Source organism: Pongo pygmaeus, chromosome 11 (genome assembly GCF_028885625.2).
Source record: "Pongo pygmaeus isolate AG05252 chromosome 11, NHGRI_mPonPyg2-v2.0_pri, whole genome shotgun sequence".
NCBI classification, from domain to species: Eukaryota; Metazoa; Chordata; class Mammalia; order Primates; family Hominidae; genus Pongo; species Pongo pygmaeus.
In genome coordinates, this window is record NC_072384.2 from 130880198 (window position 1) to 130906548 (window position 26351).

Here is a 26351-nt window from a genome sequence, read left to right on the forward strand (position 1 = left end):
TTGGTCTCATTTCCTTTAAATTCATACCCCAAAGTGAGATTTCTGGATTGTATGTATTTCTGTTTTTAACTTTTTGAGGAACCTCCATACTGTTTTCCATAATGGCTGTACCAATTTACATTCCCACTTAGAGCATACAAGGGTTCCTTTTCCCCACAACCTCACCAACACTTGTTATCTCTTGCCTTTTTGCTAATAGCTATTCTAATAGGTGTGAGGTGATGTTTCATTATGGTTTTGAGTTACAATTCTCTCATGATTAGTAATGTTGATTGCTTTTTTTTATAACCCATTGGCCATTATATGTCTTCTTTGGGAAAACATTTATTAAGATCCTTTGCCCATTTTTAAATCAGGTGATGACATGCTTTTGTTTTGTTTTGTTTTTTTGCTATTGAGTCATGTGAGTTCCTTATATATATTTAGGTAGTAACCCTTATCAAATACATGGTTTGCAAATGTTTTCTCCTATTCCATAGGTTGCCTTTTCATTTTTAAAATAATTTCATTTGCTGTACAAAATCTTTTTAGAGTGATGTAGTTCCACTTGTTTATTTTTGCTTTTGTTGCCTGTGCTTCTGGTGTCTTATCTAAAGAATAATTGCCCAGACTAAGATCAAGGAGCTTTTCCTCTGTTTTCTTCTAGGAATTTTATGGTTTCATATTTGACATTTAAGCCTTTAATCTATTTTGAGTTAATTTTTGTATATGGTGTAAGCCAAGCATCTAATTTCATTCTTTTGCTTGTGGATATTCAGTTTTCTTAGGACCATTTATTGAAGAGACTATCTTTTCTCCATTATTTATTCTTGGCACCTTTGTCAAGATTAAATGCCCCTTCTTGACATCTGTATTCAGCATAGTGATGTAAGTCCTAGTCAGAGCAAGTAAGCAAGAAAAAAAAGGCATCCAAATTGGAAAGAAGTTAAATTGTCTCTGTTTGCAGGTGACATGATCTTCTATGTAGAAAACCCTATAGACTCCATCAAAAAACTGTTGGAACTAACAAATGAATTCAGTAAAGTTGCCAGATTCAAAGATCAGTTGTGTTTCTATGCACTAACAATGAACTATCCAAAAAATAAATTAAGATACAATCCCATTTACAATAGCAACAAAAAGAATAAAATAGGAACCAAGTTAACAAGAGGTGAAATATTTGCACACTGAAAACTATGACATTGATGAAAGAAATTGAAAAATATACAAATAAATGGAAAGATATCTCATGTTCATGAACTGGAAGAATATTGTTAAAATGTCCATATTACCCAAAGTGATCTGGAGAGTCAATGAAATCTCTATCAAAATTTAAATGACATTTTTCACAGAAATAGGTAAAAGGAATCCTAAAATTTGTATTGAATCATAAAAGACTCCAAATAGTCAAAGTAATTTTGAAAAAAAAAGAAATAAACTGGAGGCATCATACTGTCTGATTTTAAACTATGTTACAAAGCAAGAGTAATCAAAACAGTATGGTACTGGCATAAAAACACACATAAACCAATGCAATTGAATAGGGAACCCAGAAATAAACACTCATGCATGTATGTTCAAGTAATCTTTGATAAGGACAACACTAACAGAATTTTCTTTACGTAGATGTTCCACACGTCCACTTTTCTTAGCTGCTTTATTGAGCTGTAATTTACATAAAACAAATTCATCACCTTAAGGTATAACCTAATTTGTTTTAACAAATGTGTGCAGTTATATAAATACCTCCACAATCATGACATGTATCATTTTCATCACCCCAAAGTCCACTTGCATTCTTCTCTCCATTCTCTGGTTCTTGACAACAGCTGATCTGTTTTTTGCTAGTTTGTTTTTTAAAAGATGGGGCCTCACTATGTGTTCCAGGATGGCCATAAACTCCTGGGCTCAAGTGATCCTCCTGCCTCAGACTCCCAAATAAGTAGGAATACAGGCATATACCACCCCTAAACCAAGGTGTTTTTTTTTTTAATTTGCAACCTAATGTGTGGTCAATATTTGTAAATGTTTTCTGCCCCTTGAGAATAATGTACATTTGAACTATTTGTTAGGCTCTGGCTTCACTCCATGTATATCTTTTTTATCAAGCACAACTTTCTTGTTTAAATTTGTGTCCATAGTAATTTAAGTTTTATTTGCTTCATCAGATTTGCATACAAATGTGTTAAATTCTCACACATGGTGGTATATTTGCCAATTCCTCTTTATTTTGTTGCTTTACTTTAAATATTTTGAGGCTATTTATGATTTATAACTTTTCAATGGATGTTTTTCTTTTATCATTATACAGCATTCTGCTTTATCCCTGTTAATGCTTTTGCCATAAAATCTCTTTTGCCAAGTACTAACATTGTTACACAAACTTTTATGATTTTTAAAAAATATTTTTCACTCACTTTATGTGATGCCCTCTTGTTCAGTTTTCTTTTATGTCTCTTGTAACTGCACTTAACTTTTGTAATTTTGTCTGATATTCCTAGATTCTTAATAGGTAAATTTCAATTTGTTTACATTTATTGAGATTCCAGATGTATATTGACCTATATCTTCTGTGGTATTGTTGACCATTCTTTATTTGTATCTTTCGTGTCTCCTTCTTGCTTTCTAATGGATTGGTATAAAACTATATATTCTCCCCTTTCTCCCTGCTGGTTTGGAAATTAAAGATAAAATTTCTGTAATCTTTTAAATTATGCCCCAATCCCAAAAGATGACAAGGATCTTATCATGGTTTCACTACAAACTGAACACTCCATCTCTACCATTTTGGCTATTGTTTAATATTTTATTTTTAACTATAAATTTTGAAACTATTATCATTTTTACAGTTGATATTTACTTAATTAAAAAAATTATTTTGTATACTCACCATTGTTCTTTTTCTTTGGTTTCACTTTTTGTCTAGCCGAAGTAAATTCTTTGTTTTTTCTAGTGAGTGATCTCTAAGTGGTAAACTCTGTAAGTGTTGGATGTACAACTTTGTCTTTACTTTGATAGAACTTTTTAGCTACATTAAAAATTCTAGGTCGATAATTTATTTCTTCTCAGTATAGTAAAGTGATTACTATATTATTTCCTGGAATCTATGGTGTGGCTAATAACAATTATTCTCTTATGTAACTAACTGTAACTTCTTGGTAAATATTCTGTCCTTTCTCTCTAAAAGCTTTTTTTCCCCAAAATTTATCACGAAAATTTTAAGCATACAGAAGACTTGGGAGAATTGTACACTAAACATCAATATACTTTCACATAGATTCACAATTAACATTGTATCATTCCTGCTTTATCACTTTTCTATTCATCTTTGCATTTCTCTATCCACTCACTAACTGGTGGTCAAGTTTGAAACATTTCAAGGCTGCACACGTTAGCACTCTTCCCCCTCAAATACGTCGGCATGTATATCATTAACTAGAGTTCAATATACATTTAGAGTTCTTTTGTTAAGATAAAATTTACAATGAAATGCACAAGTATTAAGTGTACCATTTGATGAGTTCTTATAACTGCATTTTTCTGCACCATCAAAATTCTTATCAAGATACAGAACATGACCATCACCCTGGAAAGGTTCCTTACGCCCTTTCTGGTGTATCTCCACCCACTACAACTATGATAATTTGGCTTTTAAAAAACTTTATATAAATAAGGTTTTATAGCATATTCTCTTTAGAGTGGGATTTATTTCACACAGCATGTTTTTGAGATTCATCCATATTGTTGGATGTCTCAGTAGTTTGTTCTTTTTCATTGGTAAGTAGTGTACATTATCTGGATATACCAGATTTTGTTTATAATTCTCCTATTGATGGACACCTCGAGTTTTTTAAGTTTTTGCTATTATGAAAACTCTGCTGAGCACATTCTTGTAGGAGTCTTCCTGTTTTTTCATATCTCTTGCGTAAATACCTAGGAACAAAATTGCTGGGATATAGAGTAGATGCATCAGTTCTTCCCCTCAGGACCCATGAAAAGGATGGTGCAGAGCAAGCCCAGGTGGATGCTGCACTCATAGGTGTGTGCAGCAGCAGAAGAATGCTTCACTGAGGACCTTATGGGATTATAAGGGGACCAATAGCAAACCTGCCCAAACCTTACCTCTGAGGGAGACATTATCTTTTTAGCTGGAATTTAAGCAACTCTCCTCTGGGGATATTAAGGAAATCTCCTCTGGGGATCTTAAGCAAATCTCTTCTGGAGGCATCTCCTTTGGAAAATTTCTAAGGAGGGAGATGTTCTCTACTTTATACTGGTCAGGGATACATTTGCCCTATAATCTGGAGGCTACATGATCTCTAGCTTCCAAGGCTGCTTTGCTATTCAAATATCCTTGAAGTGATACTCTGAGGCATGTAGAAATGCCATGGAGAATGGCCTCCCAGCAAATTCACCCCACATTTTTGCTTCTGGCAAATTTCCCCACGAAGACACCACCCCATCAGTCACTCTGATTAGTCGGACCCATGGGTCCACATGCATTCAATTTTTTTCCTGCAACATTTAACAAATCTTGACCCAGTGCAGTGGCTCACTCATGTTATCCCAGTACTTTGGGAGGCCAATACAGGAGGATCACTTGAGGTCAGGAGTTCAAAAACCAGCCTGGACAACATAGTGAGACCCTGTATCTACACACACACACGTACACACACACATTTCATAAACTGTAAACGATTTAGGTCCCTTATGACCACCTCTAAGGTACAAGTCCCTATGTGAGGGAGGCAAGTTAGTGCCTGGCTTTCATACAAGAAGCACAATCCCCAGGGCACACGTGGTGCTCCCAGAAGGGAAGTGTATACAATTGTTGGGCTTCCCTGAGTGGGATGTACATTAGTAAGGGAGAAGGTGAACAGTGCCTCCTACGTGGCTCCTGGCTGGCTGTAAGCCTTGGAGTTCCCAGTTCTGTTCATCCTTGATTTGTTTGTGTGTGGCTGGGGAGAGGGTGGACAAGTGGGGGACTGCTTGAGGACAGTCTGTCCAATCTGTCCTATTTGTCCATGTCACCAACCAGGTGGCAGTCCCCCTCTAACAAATGACTGAGAATAGTGGTGGAGACGATGTCTAGAGGGTTCTGTGTGGGACCTCAGAAGCTGGGCCCAGCCCCTGCCATCTCATGGCTGACTCAGCATTCTCAGAGGCGGGAGCACTGGAGTAGTGTGTTTTCCTTCTGGACAAAGGATCTTTGGGTTATTCTGAAAGACAGATATCACCAATGCTTCTGTTTCTCCCATACCTCTTTAGATGTCTGGATTTTTCTCTTGCTTCTCTGCTGCAAAATCTGCTATACCATTCCAGTGGCTGTACCTTCATCTTTTGCCCTAATTATCTCCTTTTCTCACTTAGACTTTCCATCTACAAAATTAGATAGAGGTAGAGGAAAAGCATTTTATAAAATGTGTCTGGAGTTAAATCTGAATCCCTAGGCACTTTGAAGGCCATACCCACCAGGCTGGTAGGTGAAAGAATGAGGCATCATCCCTAGGAATGACGGGTCACAACAGAATCCTGAATTTTCAAGATAGGTCTACAGAATACTCACAATCCCCACCACTTTTGTCCTGGTCACTATCCAGGAAGGAGATGATCCCTTTCTGGGGACTGCTTCCTTCAGTGAGCCTACTGCCCTCCCATAGTGTGTGCACAGGAGGAGATGAGGGACAGTCAGAAAATCAGTGCATTGTGGAGTCACTTTTCTGATAAAGGGCACATCAGACTGCAAATGGTCCAGACGGCCAGATTCAGGACACTGATGAGTTTCTGGGGTCACCATAGCGTTCCTGGAGTCACCATAGCATTCCTGGAGTCAGCTGCTCTGCAGCTTGAAGGAGGGCTGACAGTGTGGAGGCACTGCTGAGATTATTTAAGGAAATTATATAGGGATTCTATAATGATTATGTAATTACATAATGAAAACTCTCCATATCAAGTTCAGAATATCTCCCAATTTCCAATACCGAATATTATCCATAACACCATCAGCTTCAAGGAGGTTGCCCTCTCATTGCACATTTGAATTTACACAACAAACACTTGAAGAAGGAACGTGAAACAGCAGTTATCATTTACTCTAAGGTGCCAGCAAGAGTTAATTTTCCATTAAAAATTTTGTTCAAAGGAAGGTCATCTCCTATAGTCTCTCCCAAGCCCATGGCCCAAGGCTCATGCAGAGGTAAAATATACTCTGTACTCAACCTCCACGCTGCTACACTGATCATAAAGTATTTTGCCCCATTCCTGCGGACCAAAGTATGAAAAAAATCTTCAATACTATTGGCATATAAAACTCAGAGAATTATATTTATACCTCTGCATAATTAACTTTATTCTCTTTGGTTTGAAGGAAAAAAGAGGGGGCATGGCTGGAGCAGAATGAGAACGAGAAGGCAGAAAAACGGCCAACAAAATGGTAAGCAGGCAAAGTGAAGTAGTTACAGCTTTTGAGTTTATTAGGGCACTGTCCGTTGTATTCTGGAAGGCCTGCAGTTCCCCAGGGCCAGGAGAGTTCTGTACCTCCTGTATCCGTTAGGATGTAGACTAACAGGCTGTGACAAAGAGGCCTGAGAATGCAATGGCTTCAACAAAATGGTTTCTAATGCATGTAATAATAGTCCAGAGGCCCACAGTTAACAGGGAGGTGTTATCATCCTCAGTATGACTTTCTTTCCTAGCTCAAAGTATTTTTATTAATTTGGAAAGACATTCCTAAGAGGGTTAAATGAAGAAATCAGGGTGTATGTGTGTGTGTGCACAATTGTAAAAATATATATATGTATAACCATATTTTATGTGAAATTCATACTTGTGAAGTATATTTTATGTATCCTGATATATACATATGTAATTATTTATCTGTACATATAAAGAGACATAAATACAGAAAAATGGATGGCAGTTCATTCATAAAAATATATGCAGTGGTTACATTTGGTCAGTGTAATAGAGGTGATGTTTATATTTTTATCTGTGGTTTTTAAATGTATGTATATATTAAAATATTATAAATCTTCAACATTTTTAATGAAAAAGTGTTATTCAAAAAGTAACATATGCAAAAAGAAAAGCCTAGGAGAATATTTTTGCACAAATCATCATCTGGAGATAGCCATCCTCATCTGTGGCTATCTCCAATGGTGATGTTTCCTATCATTTTATTTTCTGAATTTCCTGTAAATATATATATTCTTTATAATCAGGCCCCTGAAATTTTGGAAATTTATTTTAGCCATGGTCTGAGGACTTCCTTTCTTCTAGATGATGAAGGCTATGTCTCATTTTCTAAATGATTGTCGATTTTGAATCAGTGGATCTAAATAGTAAGATTTTAGAGTCCTATTGAAAGTTATTAATTTTTACCAATCTTGCCAGTTGATGTGGCTGCCTGGTTGGTGGATGTGACAGCTTTGTTTGGAAAGAAAAAAAAAAGTGGCTGCATGCATTTTAAGAATGGCTGTTTTCAAATTGAAAATTTGTTTGGACTGAATTATTATAACATTTTCATTTAAGTCTGAATCATTATAACATTTTCATTTAAGTCTGTGTGTATGTAAACAAATTCTAAGAGACTTCAATGTACAATTAAATCCTGTGTGTAACTTAAAAGTCAACACTCCCAAAAGCAGAAAATGCTCTGGACACCTGCTCGAGGGGATCCAGAATGAGACCCAGGACTCCCTCACTTGCGTTTGTTCCTGCATGACAGCTGTTGTTCTGCCCAGTTCTATTAATACATTTTCCCCTGCCTATCCCCAGATAATAGCAAAGCCGACGGCCAGCTGGTCTCCAGTGAAAAGAAGGCGAACGTGAATCTGAAAGGCCTTTCCAAGATTAGGAGTAAGATAAAGTTTGTCCACTTTCCCTTTGCCCTACAGGTCAATACAAATTTTACTGAGGTATTGATGAGCCTAGATCCACCTTAATTGTTTACTCATCAAGCTTAGTCAATTGGAGAGCAGCGAAATCTAAAAAAGCAAACTCATTATAAGCAAGGGTTGTAAGTTGATTGTATTTATATCATAGATCTTATCTTCCCAGTTTCTAAAATAGTTTTCCTCTGTGTTTTGTCTCATTTTCCTGGAAATTGCTTTGCCTTAAATCATTGTTTTATTAAAATGGCTGGACCTGGTAAATTGTAAGCCGAATACAGGTTTATTTTCTCACTGCCCTTTCAAGTCCTCCTCCTAGATGAGTTCTTTCCTGTCTTGAGCAAGCTCTATCGCTTTCTTGTTCCCTTTTAAAAACAGTAAGAGTCTCATTTCAGTAGCTGGGACCTTTCTGACCTAGTATTAAAACTACAATGTCTTCCCCAGTTTAAAGCACCTTCCCTCCTTCGGCCTGGGCAAGCCTTAGTCTGGAACACATATAATTGGGGGTGACATGGTCAGTGTCTTCTCTTATTCTCTCTTGGCCCTAGCCCCACTCCATAGCTGTTGGCTTGGTCCCATCCAGGATTGGGGAGGTGAGAGAGATGGGTGAGATCAGAGTGTGGAAGTGTCTTGCCTGACAGGTGCAGCCGTGAAATGACATTGCAAGTGGTTGATGCACAATCACTAGCTCTTTCTTCCATGAGATGCTTTCATCAAGTCCACTGCAAGGGAAGGGGAGGGGTCAGGCATCACAACTTGACTTATTTTGAAAGAAATAGAGCTTTACTTCCACAACCTGGATGTGAGTGAAGGGCTGAACCTGGCATAATCAGTTCCACCAACTCTTTCTAAGGTTACATACGTGGCCTGGTGCATCGTCCTAGGATGCGGGTGCTCAACTCAACCTACTTGCTTGGGACTTTCTCAGTTTTGCCCATGAAACTCTCATTTCCAAGCCGTAGGTCCACTTTGGGTCTGATTGGTCCTTTTTACTTTGGTGGCCTAATATGCTCATGATATGCTTAGAATTTATAGTACTTAGGAATGCATAGGCTGGAAAATGTTTCCTCATGGGCATACATGACCCTGATCAGCACCCCCAGATGGTGGTCATTGGATGGTGGACATCCAACACAAGAAGGAAGGAACACTTTGCTTTCCCGCCTTGGGAAATAAAACACATTTGAACGATAGTAAACATTGAGATGCCCATCCACAGCCAATTAGCATGCGCATGGGAGAACATCGTCGGCTGCAGTGTCTGCCATGTCAGTCCTTAATTACTATTTGGAAGGAAGGCTGTGGAAGTCTCAATTCTACCCATTCCTCATGATTAACCTTCTTCTGATTAGTTTTTTAGATCCTAATATTTATTTTTTCCAAAGCCATGTGGACGAAGCCCTGGTCACATTTACGATTACTTTCAGCACAAGGGTACAAATATCTTCCCCCAATATGATATGTGCAGCATATATCTCACCTATGGAGCACCTAATAGGGTTTCCCTTAACTCACAGAACTGTCATTTATTTGTGTCTCTGCTGAGAGAAACCGAAACGCCTTCACTTAATTTTGTAGTTTTGTCTCAATTTTCTCTGAATATTTTAGTTTCTGTAATGACGGTAATCATCATTTTGATCTTGCAAAGATTAAATAAATTAATGGATGTGTAAGTGTTTAATGTGTATTATATGTCATATATATTTCAAATATATATGTTTGGAATGAAATATGAAATGAACCTCAAAATACGAAATGAACCTTCAAAATATGGAATGAAGCATTTATACTTTTGCTTGAGATATACGTGAAATGCTGATTTCAATTAGTTTTTTTCCTAACATAGGAATAGGAAAATGAAATATAAAGTGAACCTAACATTAGCTATCTAATTCTTCATACCTTAAAGGCTACGGTTTAAATCTTTTTATTTATACATTAAACAGGCTTTTAGAAAGTTACATTTAAATGGAATTTTTGAAAAGCTGTAATATGTGTAATACAGCTGCTCATAAATGACTGTGATTATATTATTCTACTTTCTCAGGGAGAAAGAGAGGCAAACCTGGAACCCGCTTCACTCAGAGTGACAGAGCTCCACAGAAAAGAGTCCGATCAAGAGGTAAAAAAGAAAAGAGGAATGCACTTTCAATAACTAAACATCTAATTTCCTGTGCGGTACACTGTACTTTCGGTAATAAACCCATTTCCTTAATTGTTTTATGAAGCCGTACTAACTAGTGAGAAATGTATCCTATTTAGTCATTTTCCAAAATGTATCAAGGAAAGAAGGAAGTAAGTTGGTGATGGATCTACAACCAGACCCCAGAGGCCCAGGGGCCACTAAAGTGCTACTTTCACTGAAATGATAAATTTCAAGGCTGGAGATAGTTCATTACCGTATAAAGGGTATAACCCATAAGTGATTTAGCTGACCTTCTTCTGACTACTCAGAAAGCCACAGGTTGCACGCTAAGGGTGAAGCAGAGTTGTGGTTAGAGATCTGTGTCCTAAGACTTTCTTTTTGTGTGGGCTTAGGCTGATCATTTGACTTTCTTTGTCTCAGTTTTCTCATCTGGAAAGCAAGAGCATGAATTAGGCCAACCATCTTTCTTTCTTTCTTTCTTTATTCTTTAAGTTCTGGCATACACGTGTAGAATGTGCAGGTTCTACAACCCATCATCTACATTAGGTATTTCTCCTAATGCTATCCTTCCCCTAGCCCCCAAATCCCAACAGGCTCCGGTGTGTGATGTTCCCGTCCCTGTGTCCATGTGTCCTCATTGTTCGACTTCCACTTATGAGTGAGAGCATGTGATGTTTGGTTTTCTGTTCCTGTGTTAGTTTGCCCAGAATGATGGTTTCCAGCTTCATCCATATCCCTGTAAAGGACATGAACTCATTCTTTTTTATGGCTACATAGTATTTCATGGTCTATATGTGCCACATTTTCTTTATCCAGTCTATCATTGATGGACATTTGGCTGGTTCCTAGTCTTTGCTGTTGTGAACACTGCTGCAATAAACACACATGTGTGTGTGTCTTTATAGTAAACTGATTTATAATCCTTTGGGTATATATCCAGTAATGTGACTGCTGGGTCAAATGGTATTTCTGGTTCTAGATCCTTGAGGAATCGCCACACTGTCTTCCCTAATGGTTGAACTAATTTACACTCCAACCAACAGTGTTAAAGCATACCTATTTCTCCACATCCTCTTCAGCATCTGTTGTTTCCTGACTTTTTAGTGATTGCCATTCTAACTGGTGTGAGATGGTATCTCATTGTGGTTTTGATTTGCATTTCTCTAATGACCAGTGATGATGAGCTTTTATTCATGTTTGTTGGCCAGATAAATGTCTTCTTTTAAGAAGTGTCTGTTCATATCCTTTGCCCACTTTTTGATGGGGTTGTTTTTTCTTGAAATTTGTTTTAAGTTTCTTGTAGATTCTGGATATTAGCCGTTAGTCAGATAGATAAACTGCAAAATTTTTCTTCCATTCTGTAGGTAGGCCAACCATCTTTCTTATTAGTCCATCCTGGTCCTAATAGTCTGCCTTTCTAAAAATTTGTCTGAGGACCAAGGACAGCTCCCCTGTTTATCATGACTTCTGTTGCCCAGGCTGGAGTGCAGTGGTGTGATCTCACTGCAGACTCCACCTTCCAGGGTCAAGCAATTATCCTGACTTAGCCTCCCAAGTAGCCGGAATTATAGTTGGGCACCACCATACCTGGCTAATTTTTGTATTTTTGGTAGAGATGGAGTTTCACCATGTTGGCCAGGCTGGTCTTGAACTCCTGATGTCAAGTGATCCACCTGCCTCGCCCTCCCAAAGTGCTGAGATTACAGGTGTGAGCCACCACGCCTGGCCCTACACCTTTGGTTGGAAGGGAAGGATTCACTGCTCACCCTCCTGGAGTTCCTTTGAAGACCTTTCACCCCCTTCTCTGTGAAATCAGGTCTCCAGTCCCCCACCTGCAAACCCATATAATTTTCAGATTATTCTGGAGCTCCCTGAGCTCTTCTCTTAGCTACAGGGAAAGCAGACAGGACGGAGAAATGAACTAAAGCAGAGAACAAAAATAGAAGGCAGACATCATCTCCATTAGGTTATCCCATCATTACCCTCTCCCTGCTTGCCCCGTCAGTGCTCAAATGGGGAGATTGAATATGATCTCTGGCTTCATCTAAGGCTACCTACCTGCAGCAAAACAGCATAGCTGGAGAGCTCCTGTCAGAACAGTGACAGTAACTGTGTTTCATTGTCATATAAGAATCAGTGGAGCTTACGAGATTAGGAGTTAAACCAGTTTTACTGAAGTCTAATTTCTCTGCTAAAGCATTCTATTTTGTATGAAATTTGAAAGGTGAAATTGGGGTAGACATTCTGTAATTATGTATCAAAAATGCCACTTGGAAGAAAGACTTTGAAACTCTAGAGGTTTTTGGAATAGAATTTCCTAAGTATCCCTCGTGTCTTTATAGGAATTACCTCAGTAGGGAGGGGGGATGTGCCTTTGCAAAGTGAGACAGAATGAAGAAATCCTCTCTTTCAGCTTCAAGAAAGCACAAAGATGAAACTATGGATTTTAAGGCTCCTTTGCTTCCAGTGACCTGTGGTGGGGTGAACGGAATTTTACATAAGAAGAAATTGAAGCAAGGTAGGTTTTATGGTCTTCTTTAATTTGCAGCTCCTATCTGAAGGCATCACAAGTAGTGGGGAATTATCATGTGAATTACACATCATTCAAGGAGTTTGGTCCCAGTTTGGCTTGAGGGAAGGAGGAAGGGATTTCTAAGATGACGTTTTCAGACTTTAAGAAATCACACCCATTAGATGCTCACTCGCACATGGAATGTCCAGAGGGTGCCCAAAGAACCAAAGAGAAGGCAGGAACATCAATTCACAGATGGAAAATGTCACGTATTTTACTTTGAATCAGACAGAAAAATGAAGAGGCCCTCAACCTCGACCTTCATATTCTCTCTGCCTTCTGGAGTGCCATCACCAGGGCAGGGTGCTTGGTATAGGGAGATGATCACAGAGTTTGGGATCAGGAAGCCTGAGATCCAGCCTTGGCTGTGCCAGGAGTGACTGTTCCATTCTGAGTAGAGAAGGGAACCTTTCTGAACCTGAAATCTCTCATCCAAGAGAGGGAACAATAATGAAAAACCTGCCTCATGATGTAGCTGTGAGAACTAATTTACATATTGATGTAAAATATGTAAATTTACATGTTTTTACTGTAAATTATAAAACTTTGCCAAAAAAAAGTCTATTAGAATGGCCATCATCTCAGACCAATCTTAATATGACTCTTTGGATGTCAATTAACAGAAATGTTTGCATTGTGACTATTTCTAAACAGCTTTACTGAGATATAGTTCACATATCATACAACTCACCACTTAGAGTGTACAAATCAACTATTTTTTTGTATATTCACAGAATTGTACAGCTATCATTATCCTCTAATTTTAGAACAATTTGTTCCCCACTGAAAAAAAAGCCCATGTCAATTAGCAGTCAGTGCCCATTCCCACCTAAGCAGCCACTAATCTATTTTCTGCTCTATAAGTTTGCCTGTTGTAGGCCTTTCTAGAAATGGAATCCTATAATACATGCCCTTTCCTGACTGCCTTCATTCACTGATCGTGATATTTTCAAAGTTCATCCATAGTGAATGTATTAGTATTTCATTTCTTTTATTGACAAATAATATATTTCATTGTATAGATATACCACACTTTGTTTATAAACTCATCATTTGGAACTATTTTCACTCTTTGGCTATTATAAATAATGCTGTTCTGAACATTTGTGTAACAAGTTTTGTGTGAACATATTTCAGTTCTTTTGGGTATATATTCAAGAGAGGAATTACTGCATCGTATGGTAATTCTATGTTTAACTTATTGAGGAATCACCAAAGTGTTTTCCACAGTGGCTGCACTATTCTGTATTCCTACCAGCAATGTATGAAGGCTCCAATTTCTCTACATGCTCACCAACTTTGTTATCATCTGTCTGTCTTTTTTTATTACAGTCATCATGTCATCCTAGTGGGTATGACATGGCATCTCATTTTGGTTTTGGTTTGTGTTTCCTTAATGGCTAATAGTATTGAGCATGTGACTATCTTTTACATATAAATTAAATTTTTTATCGGATAACATTTCACAATTAGTTTTTTAATATCAGCTACCCGTGATTGCAGGGATATGAAAATCTCTGTTCAATAATGCCACTAGACTGCATAAAACATGTTATAATTGAGAGTGCAGATGTTGCGGGAGTGACCCCCTGAGCCACAAGGCACCCATCTGAGACCATAGCCACAAGTTGAGGATTCTGCCTCCAACATTGCCCTCACAGGCATCTGGAGACTCAGGCCTGGCCTGTACTTCCAAATTTGAATAGCAAGTTGGAGTCCTCTCATCTTTCAGAATCACTTGCTTTTCCTTCTGTAAGTGCTTTTGAAACGCTTAAAAGGATGCTCTTGATGATAACCATCACTTTCTTCATGGATGAAGGTCAAAAAAATGTGCACCCCCACCAGGAAATATCCTTACAGGGGACTTTCAGGCTGGATTTGGGGCCTCTGTAGTCTGAGAGGGAAGGCCAGACCCTCGTGCTATTGATCTTCATCACAAATTGGGTGGCTCTAGATCCAGTGTGGTGATGGCCACAATCTGAGTGCTGGGAACAAAGAGGGCTCAGGATCAAGTTACCCTGGTCTTACAGGAATCTTGGTGAAGTGTATACAGACTGAGGATGGAAAATGGTTCACCCCCACGGAATTTGAAATCAAAGGAGGCCACGCAAGATCAAAGAACTGGAGGCTGAGTGTGCGCTGTGGCGGGTGGCCCCTACGATGGCTGATGGAGGTATTCCAATGACAAGGGGCCAGACCTGTGTCCCTTCTTGTTCCCTAATAGTGAGGAGACTGTTTATTCACCAAATATTTGTTAGGTTGTAGCTAAAGCCTTGATGCCAGTGGGTTTATCCTCTCACTCAGGAGAGAGGGACCCCACATTCATAACCACACTACAGTGCAACACATTGACATTGTACCAGGGGCTCCATCAGGATAGACTCAGCAGCTTGGAGGAGGAAAGGGTCATTCTGACTAGGGTGCATGCAGATAGCTTTGTGCACTGAAAGAAAGAAAGGAGTTGACAGTCAAGCAGTGGAATAAGACACTTCAGAGAAAGAATGGCATAAAAGCCAGAATGCCATGAAAACCAGAACCATGGCAAAAGTAGCTCTGTGGATTTGGGTAGCACAGGTTGTGTGCAATTAGGTATAATTTAACAATTGGGGCAGTTTGTGGAGGGCCTTAATGCCAGGCTAAGGAGTTTAAACCTGTAATTGAGATAACAAGGATTCAGTGAAATCTTCTAGGATTAGAAATGACATTTAAAACTATATTTTATCTTATTTATTTATTTTTAGGAGACAGTTTCACTCTGTTGCCCAAGCAGGAGTGCAGTGGCTCAATCTCGGCTCACTGCAACCTCCACCTCCCAGATTCAAGTGATTCTTGTGCCTCAGCCTCTCGAGTAGCTGGAACTACAGTTGTGTACCACCATGCCAGGCTAATTTTTGTATTTTTAGTAGAAATGGGGTTTTGCCACGTTGGCCAGGCTGATCTCGAATTCCTGGCATCAAGCGGGAGGCCTCCTCGGCTTCCCAAAATGCTGGAGTTACAGGCGACAGCCACCCCACCTGGCCATAAAACAGTATTTTAGACAGCCACAGGGCTTTCCCCCTAGCAAACCTATACTCAATCTAGAATGCTCAGTTCAAGTGTTACCCCTTCCTGAATGTTCATTGACCTGGCCATGGGTCATCACTTCCCGGGGCTCCTGAGCCCTCTACTAAGGCCTTTCATTCACAGTGTTATATTTATTCTTTTGTGAGTGCTTTTTGTCTGTAGACCCCTTTAGGTTTTCCCATCTTCATGTGCCCAAGATTGATCAGAATTACTGACACCCAGTAGCAGGCAATAAGTGTGTGCTGCTTGGATAGCTCTGATGTAGGGACTCCAGCTGGAGTGGCACTGGTGGGACTGGAAAAGAGCTGATAGATGGTATGAGATTGTGAAGGAAAACCTCTTAGGACTTAGGAAAGAAGCACAAGAGAAGGGAAAATGGTCCTGAAGATGCTTTTCTGGCTTCTATTGATTGAAGTCTAGAAGAAGCACAGGTGAAGACAGGGAGATGGTTTCTCATTCAGACACCTTGGATTTGAGCTGGCAGTGGAACACTCAAGTAGAAATATTTGGGAGGAGGTTGGAAATGCCAGACTCACAAAGCAGAAACACAGGCTGACCATATATACCTGAATCTTTTTGTCTTTCAGAATGGATTTCTGCATGATCCTCCAAGAATACATTACAGGAAAATAAAGGTGATTATTACATAGCTTTATACAGCTTCTTGTCACATAACTGATTTAACATGCACAAAATCTTATTTTATGGGGTCTGAAATTGGGTAAGAATAATTAAGCTTTCACTTTCTTCACTACCCACATTAAAATACTTTTTGCATGTATTCCTTCAGAGTCGCTAATTTGAACACTAAATGTATATAAAACTAGGTCCTCTTTGGATTCAGCCATTTCATATGAAGATAATAAGGAGCCATCAGAATATACCTCCTGGAAGTATTTTAGCAATAGATGCAGATGTTTTAAGAGTGTCAAAGTTGGAAAGTCAAGCATGGTCATGGGATACATAAAAATATTTCATAATAAGGTGAGAGGATCATCTTCAACTCAAAATTCAGATTTTTTTCATTGAAGTTACTATTTTCTAACTTTAGTGAAATAGGATGGAGCAGATGTTTGCTCACATCCATTTGAGACATACATGAAACCATATATCGTTTAATGAAATCGGCAACAAAAAGAATATTTCTTTTCTGGTCCTTCACATTCTCTTTCACTTTCCAAAGAAATGTACACACAGATCCACAGAATGTCTTCTCAAGGTGAAATTATTTCCTGTTACCACAATGGTGCCACTGAGGAGGAAGATCTCCAGAGGCAAACGTATTTTATAGGAGGGGCTGACCAGGAAAATATTTTATGTTGATGCCACCTCTTTGGCTCTACCAGAGGGACTGTGCAGACCTGCTTTTTATCTGCAAAAGTGATTTTTCCCTCTCTTGAAGAACGCAACAAACAAATAGGTTAAGTGCCGTGTATATTCAGGACAAGGTGATGGTTTTTCCAAGACTGGGTATGAATGAGAACCTGAGGAGGAGGAAGAGAAAAATGTCATCCTTATGCACTTCGGGTAGAAGTACGCATTCAAGACATTCACAGACTTCTAAAACAGCTCACACATAGCTAGCCACTAAGCTTCATATTCCACTGGGAACCTGAGATCCAGGCCTTTACATTATCTGATATACTGGCTGATTTGAATTCTCAGCCACTGAGACACTTCATCCACTGTGTTTCCCGAAGGAAAAGTATGATGTCACCTATTCAGTGACTACACTAAAGACCAGCATCTCTACCTTTCCCCAGGTGCCAAGAGTAACTGAGTCTGGATGACCCAAATGAGCTGGCAATTTCTGACTAACCGACTCTCCCTCTATTCTGGGGTGCAACACTTAGCAGCAACAAGCTGCAGTTGCCTCTGTATGTTGTGTCTCCACATGGGGGAGAACAGAAGGTCCCTTAAGTGGCAGATCCAGGATCCATTATGAACTGCATGGGTCCTCTGTGCCTCTCAGAGCTTCTCTTACTTGCAGAGCCATTTGGCTTTAGGAAATTTCGTGTCACTATGAGTGCCACATGATAGCATCTCTGCTCATGACAAGGGCCACATAGACCTTTTGGTGGCAGCTGAGATATTGTAAAACAATCTGATATACTCACCCAGAATAATTGTTGTATGCTAATGTTTGCTTAAGAGCCTCCAGTGATTTCTAAGTGAATCAACATTCATTTATTCACCCACTCAACATATAATTATCAAGCACATACTAAATGCCAATGGCCATTACAGAAGATTGACCTCAAAAATTATTTCAGGCCAAACGTGGTCACTTGAGCCTATAATGCCAGCATTTTGAGAGGCTGAGATGGGAGGATCATTTGAGCCCAGGAATTTGAGACCACCCTGAGCAACATAGTGAGATACCATCTCTACCAAAAAAAAAAAAAAAATTACCCAGACATTGTGGTGTACACCTGTAGTCCCACCTATTCAGGAGACTGAGGTGGGAAGATCACTTGAGCCTGAAAGGTCAAAGCTGTACTGAGCTGTAATTTTATCATAGCACTCCAGCCTAGGTGACTGAGTGAGACTCTGTCTCAAAAACTAAAAAAAGTTTTAAATTTGTTGTCAACATGGATGAATTACAAATGGGTTGGGGTGGGAGATTCTAGACTGGTTGGAGAGGCATTCAGTGACAAGGTCATCTCTCAGGTGCTTGTCCTTTGAATCACACTTGTTTATGGCCTCTGTGCCCTGGGCTACAGACAAAAGCTGAGGCTGCCTGTATCCCGGAAGGGAAGGATGCCAAGTCATGCCATGGATATCCAAAAGCAATCTAAATAAATGTACTGGGTTACCTCTTAAAAGTCAGTCAACTTGGCATCGTCTTGTGATTTGGATAGAAGGGAGAGGGGAAGACTTTCAGGAAAAAGAGCTGCAGCACAGAGGACCTTGGAGGCATTTTATCACCAGGGCCGTGTCCCTAGGGGAGCTGCAGAAAGCAGTGTTCTTCTTCTCTGGGACACTTGCATGGCCTCTAGGACTCTGAGCCCTGTGGTCCCAGGAGGCTGTGGGGGATAAGTCCTCAGCCTGATTATTATTGCGGCTCCTCTGGGTGGGATGACACAAAGGCCAAGTTTAGGAAATATGCCTGAGGGCCCCTTGGAGTAAGAGGACAAGTAGCGCTTCTCTGACTTGGCCTGTGCAAACTAGGTCCAGACTCCCTGCAGGGAGTGGGACTTGCATTGGGCTTAACGGTAGTACTTGCACACTTTTTATTCTTTCAGTAGATTTATAGGTCCAAAAAATCAGATATGAGGTAAAGGGAAGACTGTTTAAAAAATAAAACTTAGACAAAATAAAATTTATAGCATTTATTTGAGCAAAGAGCAATTCATGAATTGGGCAGCACTCAGAACAAGGAGAGGTTCAGAGAACTCTGCTGTAGCAGCCCAGACAGTGAGGCCAACATATGAGTAAGACAGAGAAACTATATTTAATGGGTTATCATAGAAAGATGATAATTAGAGGTTAGATGGCGGATTCTAGTTGGTAAAATCTCTAGTTTCATTTTACTGTTTACATCAGGTTTCAGTTTGCTTACTTAGAAACTTAAACCACTGGAGCCACCCCAGCCTACTGGCCTTCTTCTCTTCCCAATTATTTTTTAACAACTGGTTCCTGAATCCCTTCAAAGAATACTATTTAAATTTAAATAAGTGATAGATGGAAACATCGTATTCAATATTGTAAATCAATCTTTCTGTTTTTTCAACAGAGAATACTGAAGTCTCACAACAATAACTCAGTTGACCCTTGTGTAAGTACAAATTCTGAACTATGACCCCCAGAATATTCCACTCCTTTCTCCAGGCATATGTTCTGTGTCATGACTGCTGTTGCCTGAAGCATGTTCAGTCTCAGTTGGAGTATGTTGCTGTGTGTGATGACCAAAGAATGCCAGATGCATCACTCAAGCCAGGTAGATGTGCCTGGGCCTTGGATGTCTCATTATGAAAGCACCCTTTCCATTTGTTTCAGTAGAAACCTTCCAATGTCCTTATTTCCCCTGGAAAGTGAGTATGGGTGGCTGAGCTCTAGACCACTGAGGTCTCTTGAGACAGAGCCTGAAGTGGTAATGGGTAGGGCTGGCCTGGTGATTAAGGGGAAGGAGCAAATGTGAGAGGATAACAGCATTTTCAAGTAAGTGGTGTGGATGAAAGGGAAAGTCCCAAAAATGCACTCCAAGGTGCAGGTAGAGCTGAAGATGGTCATAAGCATCAGCCAGAAGGAACAGACCAGTCCAAGCTATTATGTTCAAGGTGTTGATCCTGTCATTAGCCCTGTAAAGGAGTACATACAGGGCAAGGGGTCCTTTACAGAGCTCGTTTGGATGGTCTCAGGGAAGCCATTAGGGTACTGATCTGGTTAGGACTGAAACCATCACGACCTAGCAAATCCTGAGGCATTTTAACTCAACTGCTTATCTGGTGCTCAGTACTATGCAAACTTTCTGATGCCATGGGCCCCATCCATTCTCTGCTTGCTATATGACTGCCTGCTTCGGGTTCCGCCAAAATCATGGATGAGTCCCTTCTCTAAATGAAATCGTGATTTGATTCTTTTCATTGCAGTGAGATGTCTGTTTTAGGCAGGGTCACCTTCTTGCACAACTCCGGGGGACAGCACTCACATAGAATATCATGCAATAGCACTGACACATGATACTTAACAGAAGAGGGATACTCAAATAGTTTTATACACACCTTACCTCCAAAGCAGTCCTCCAACAAGATTTAGGTCTTATCCACACTGATTTTGATGTCTGGCCAACTGAGGGACCTTTCAACAACTAAAACAGCCCTGGAAGTCAGTGTTTGTGTGCTGATTTTGGATGGACTAGGCATGGAGGTTGAGGTTTCACAGTCCACAGCCAGATATGTGTGGGGAGAAGAGGGAAACAGTTCCAGCAAAGGTATGGTCACCCCTGTTAATAATTTTTCCAAGGCCAGTAGCAACATTGACTTATAATATCCCCATGCCTCCATAACCAGACTTTGCTCAGGTGAATCTCAAATTGTCCTGCAGCCTGGAATCACTTGAAGAGCTTTAAAAATATATTGTTTCCTGGATCCCACTTCTGGGGAAATTCTAATTTAATCATTCTGGACTACATATGACTTGAACATTAGGATTTGTTTAAGATCCCCAGATGTACCAATTCTGATATATAGAATTGCCCATTCTGTCACCTAAAGAATACCAGTGCCTGTGCCTCAACCCTGACCCAGTGATTCAGAATCTCTGGTGTTGGGTTCAGGACATTAGTATTTTATTTATTTATTAGTATTTACTCTCCTGAGATGAGTCTAATGTACAGCCAGGCCAACAACCAAAGAACCAGAGAAATCAAATCTCTTCTTGAAAAGATACGGGTTTGGAGAACAAAATGGCAGATAGGAGGTGGGACTAACTTGCTCCTCCTACTCAGAAGAACAGAACAGCATGTTGAGACTCACATTGTGAACTTTTGCTCCAAGAACCACTGCAGGAGTATACCAGCAAAACTGAAGGAAGTCACACACCTTTTAAAAGAAGTGGCTTGCCGCTGCAAACTCTGTGAGACAGCCAAAAAACTGTGAGTTCTCAAAGTGTGAGAGGGAAAAAGTCCACCTCTGAACACGTATCCTCACTGGGGAACCTGAAAATCCAGATTACAGGAGAAGGATTTCACCTAACCTAGAGCTGAAATGAATTTAGACAGCCAGGTGAAATATAAAAGTAGAATAAGCAGCGGAAGAGGTGCCTTCCGCAAGGATCCCTATAGGCATTTCAGTCCCCAGGGAAGCCATTTCTGACTTTATCTCAAAGGAGTCCTTGGGGAGGGCAGCCAGTACAATTTGGGGAGAGCCATGGGGAGAAGGAGGCTTCCAGCTGAAGTTTGTAATAATTTTAACCAAGCACAGATTTTCCTGGTCAGAATCTGGGGGTGTGAACCTGAAGTACAGATATAAGCACAGAAGCCATGGCAGGCAGGGAGGGGTGAGACCTCAAAGCCATGCTTGCTTTCTCAGTGGGGGTGCTTGTTCCTGGGGCAAGATCTTAGCTCCAGGCAAAGGAGGCCTGGATATAAATTTGGCTCTGTTGGCTGTTGGGCACCACAGCAGGAGTGAGACTGGCCTTGCTGGCTGCCTGGGTGCTGGGTGAAGCCTGTCACTGCCGGCTTCCCTCACTTATCTGGTGAACTGTGTGAAGCAGCAGAGGCAGCCATAATCCCCTCTGGAACATAACTCCATTGGCCTGCGAGCCACCCCCTCATCCCCCACAGTGGCCGCAGCAAGCCCCGTCTGAGAATCTGAGCTCAGACACACCTAACCCTGCTCCCAGCTGATGGTCTTTCTCTACCTGCCCCTGTAGCTGAAGACAAAAGACAAAAGACATGGACTCATGGGAGCTCTATGACCTCACCCATCACCTGAGAAACCCGAACACTTATCCCGTGAACTTAGGTCAAGCTTGTATCCCCCTCATATTACTTGCAGCTGATGCTCTCTTGAAATTGCCACCTCCTGGCCGAAGGCCAGCCAACTAAGTCATTACAGCCACTCATAATAGAACCACCTTGCTCCAGGAAGGAGAAAACAACAGCTAATTATACTGCCTATAACCTCCTGGCTAAACAGAGGTCCTGAGTCTGTCTGTGTGACAACTTCACTGTAGCATAACCAGCATTTGAGAAAACCAGTGTACTAAACAAAACTACAACCAAGGACTCTCACAGAATCCACTTCACTCCCCTGCTACGTCCACTGGAGCCGGTGCTGGTATCCATGATTGGGAGAACTGAAGACAGATCATATCACAGGACCCTTTGCAGATACTCCCCAGTAGCAGCCCAGAACCCAGTAGCTCTGCTGGGTGGCTAGACCCAGAAGAGCAATAACAATCAGCAGTTTGGCTCTCAGGAAGCCCCATCCCTAGGGGAAGGGGGAGAGCACCACATCAAGGGATCACCCTCTGGGACAAGAGAATCTAAACAGCAGCCCTTGAGTTTCAGATCTTTCCTCTAACATAATCTACCCAAATGAGAAGGAACCAGAAAAACAATTCTGATAATGACAAAACAAGGTTCTATAACACCCCCAAAAGATCACATTAGCTCACCAGTAATGGATCCAAATCAAGAAGAAATCTCTGAATTGCCAGAAAAAGAATTCAGAAGTCAATTATTAAGCTACTCAAGGAGGCACCAGATAAAGGTGTAAGCCAACTTAAAGGAATTAAAATAATAATACAGGATATGGGTGAAAAAGTCTCCAGAGAAATAGATATCATAAATAAAAATCAATCACAACTTCTGGAAGTAAAAGACATACTTAGAGAAATACAAAATACACTGGAAACTTTCAACAATAGATTAGAACAAGTAGAATGAAGCACAGAACTCGAAGACAAGGCTCTCGAATTAACCCAATCCAACAAAGAAAAAAGAACTTTTTAAAAATAAACAAAGCCTCCATGAAGTTTAGTATTATGATAAATGACCAAATCTAAGAATAATTTGTGTTCCTCAGCAAGAAATCTAAAAGTTTGGAAAACATATTCAAGGGAATAATCAAAGAAAATGTTGCTGGCCTTTCTAGAGATTTAGACATCCAAATACAAGAAGCTCAAAGAACATCTGGAAAATTCATCACAAAAAGATAATCACTGAGGCAAAGAGTCATCAGGCAAAGGTTATCTAAAGTCAAGATGAAGGAAAGAATCTATGAAGCAAAAACATCAGCTAAACTACAAAGGAAAACTTATCTAATGATTAACAGCAGACTTCTCAGCAGAAACCCTACAAGCTAGAAGGGTTTGGGATCCTATCTTTAGCCTCCTTAAACGAAATAATTATCAGCCAAGAATTTTGTATCCAAGAAACTAAGCTTCATAAATGAAGGAAAGACAAAGTCTTTTTCAGACAAACAAATGCTGAGAGAATTCACCACTACCAAGCCAGTGCTACAAGAACTGCTAAAAGGAGTTCTAAATCTTAAAACAATACATCAAAATATACCAATATAGAACCCCCTAAAGCATAAATATCACAGTGCCTATTAAAAAATAACACAATGAAAAAAATAAGGTATTCAGGCAACAGCTAGCATGATGAATAGAATAGTACCTCACATCTCAATACTAATGTTGAATGTAAATGACCTAAATTCTTCACTTAAAAGATACAGAATGGCAGAATGGATAGGAATTTACCAGGAACCTGCTGTCTTCAAGAGACTCACCTAACACATAAGGAATCACATAAACTTAAGGTAAAGGGGTAGAAAAAGATACGCCATGCAAATGGACACCAAAAGCGAGCAGGAGTAGGTATTCTTACATCATACAAAACAGACTTTAAAGCAACAACAGTTAAAAAAGACAAAGAGCGACCTTATATAATGATAAAAGGACTAGTCCAACAGGAAACTAGCACAATCCTAAATATATATGCACCTAACAGTGGAGTTCCCAAATTTATAAAACAATTACTCACTTTGGGAGGCTGATGTGGGTGGATCACAAGGTCAGGAGATCAAGACCATCCTGGCTAATACAGTGAAACCCCATCTCTACTAAAAATACACACACAAAAAAAATTAGCTGGGCATGGTGGCAGGCACTTGTACTCCCAGCTACTCAGGAAGCTGAGGCCGGAGAATGGCGTGAACCCAGGAAGCCGTGCTTGCACTGAGCCAAGATTGCGCCACTGCACTCCATCCTGGGTGACAGAGCGAGACTCTATCTCAAAAACAAAAACAAAAACAATTACTACTAGACCTAAGAAATCAGATAGATGGCAACAGAATGATACTGGGGGACTTCAGTACTCTGCTGACAGCACTAGACAGGTCATCAAGACAGAAAGTCAACCAAGAAACAATGGACTTAAACTGTACACTAGAACAAATGGACTTAACAGATATTACAGAACATTCTACCCAACAACTGCAGAATATACATTCTTTTCATCAGTACCTGGAACATTCTCCAAGACAGACCATATCATAGGCCACATAACAAGTCTCAACAAATTTAAGAAAATTGAAATTATAGCAAGTACTCTCTCAGATCACAGTGGAATAAAATTGGAAATCAGCTCCAAAAGGAACCCTCAAAACCATGCACATACATGGAAATTAAATAATCTTCTCCTGAATGATCACTGGGTCCACAATGAAATCAAGATGGAAATGAAAAAATCCTTTGAACTGAACAATAATAGTGACATAACCTATCAAAACCTCTGGGATACAGGAAAAGCAACACTAAGAGGAAAGTTCATAGCATTGAATGCCTGCATCAAAAAGTCTGAAAGAGCACAGATAGACAATCTAAGTTCACACCTGAAGGAACTAGAGAAAGAAGAACAAACCCAAACCCAGCAAGAAGAAAAGAAATAACAAAGATCAGAGAAGAACTAAATGAAATTGAAACAAAAAAAAAATACAAAAGATATATGAAACAAAAAGCTGGTAATTTGAAAAGATAAACAAAATTGATACACTATTAGCAAGATTAACCAAGAAAAGACTAGAGAAGATCCAAATAAGCCCAATTAGAAACAAAATGGGAGATATTACAACCAACACCACAGAAATACAGAAGATCACTTAAGGCTACTATGAACACCTTTATGCACACAAACTAGAAAACCTAGAGGAGATGGATAAATTCCTGGAAATATACAACCCTCCTAGATTAAAGCAGGCAGAAATAAAAATTCTGAAGAGACCAGTAACAAGCAGTGAGATTGAAATGGTAATTAAAAAACAATTCTAAAATTCATATAGAACCAAAAAAGAGCTTGTGTAGCCAAAGCAAGACTAAGCACAAAGAACAAACCTGGAAGCATCACATTACCTGACTTCAAACTATACTACAAGGCTATAGTCAACAAAACAGCATAGTCTGGGTGTGAGAATATACCAGTACATATAGACCAATGGAAAGGAAGAAAGGACCCAGAAATAAAAGCCAAATATTTACAGCCAGCTAACCTTTGACAAAGCAAACAAAAAGCATAAAGAGGGGAAAGGACACCCCATTCAACCAATGGTGCTGGTATAATTGGCAAGCCACATTTAGAAGAATGAAATTGAATCCTCATCTCTCACCTTATACAAAAATCAACTAAAGATGGATCAAAGACTTAAATCTAGAAACCATACAAATTCTAGAAAATAACATTGGAAAAACTCTTCTAGACATTGGCTTAGGCAAAGAGTTCAGGACCAAAAACGCAAAAGCAAATGCAAGGAAAATAAAGATAAATAGATGGGACTTAATTAAACTAAAAAGCTTCTGTACAGCAAAAGAAATAATCAACAGAATAAACAGACAACCCACAGAGTGGGAGAAAATATTTGCAAACTACGCATCCGATGGAGGACTAATATCCAGAATCTACAAGGAACTCAAAGCAATCAGCAAGAAAAAAATCAAATAATCCCATCAAAAAGTGGGCTAAGGACATGAATAGACAATTCTCAAAAGAAGATATACAAATGGCCAACGAACATGAAAAAATTCTCAGCATCACTAATTATCAGGAAAATGCAAATCAAAACTGCGATGCGATACCACCTTACTCCTGCAAGAATGGCCATAATTTAAAAATCAAAAAATAATAGGTATTGGCATGGATGTGGTGTAAATGGAACACTTTTACACTTCTGGTGGGAATGTAAACTAGTACAGC

General features: G+C 39.7%; 1 protein-coding gene across 16 annotated transcripts in view; it reads left to right on the forward strand.

Annotated features, from left to right (window-relative positions):
* SP140 (SP140 nuclear body protein) overlaps window positions 1–26351 on the forward strand; it is an 88484-nt gene that overhangs the window by 54257 nt on the left and 7876 nt on the right. For 14 of the 16 annotated variants that reach the window (XM_054477706.2, XM_054477710.2, XM_054477712.2 and 11 more), the window contains 7 exons: window positions 6347–6412; window positions 7756–7836; window positions 9916–9990; window positions 12428–12532; window positions 14617–14759; window positions 16237–16284; window positions 19386–19427. In XM_054477706.2, coding sequence (XP_054333681.1) covers window positions 6347–6412; window positions 7756–7836; window positions 9916–9990; window positions 12428–12532; window positions 14617–14759; window positions 16237–16284; window positions 19386–19427 — 560 coding nt within the window. The remainder of the gene's footprint in view (window positions 1–6346; window positions 6413–7755; window positions 7837–9915; window positions 9991–12427; window positions 12533–14616; window positions 14760–16236; window positions 16285–19385; window positions 19428–26351) is intronic. The other 2 variants (XM_054477711.2, XM_054477714.2) reach the window with 1 other exon arrangement.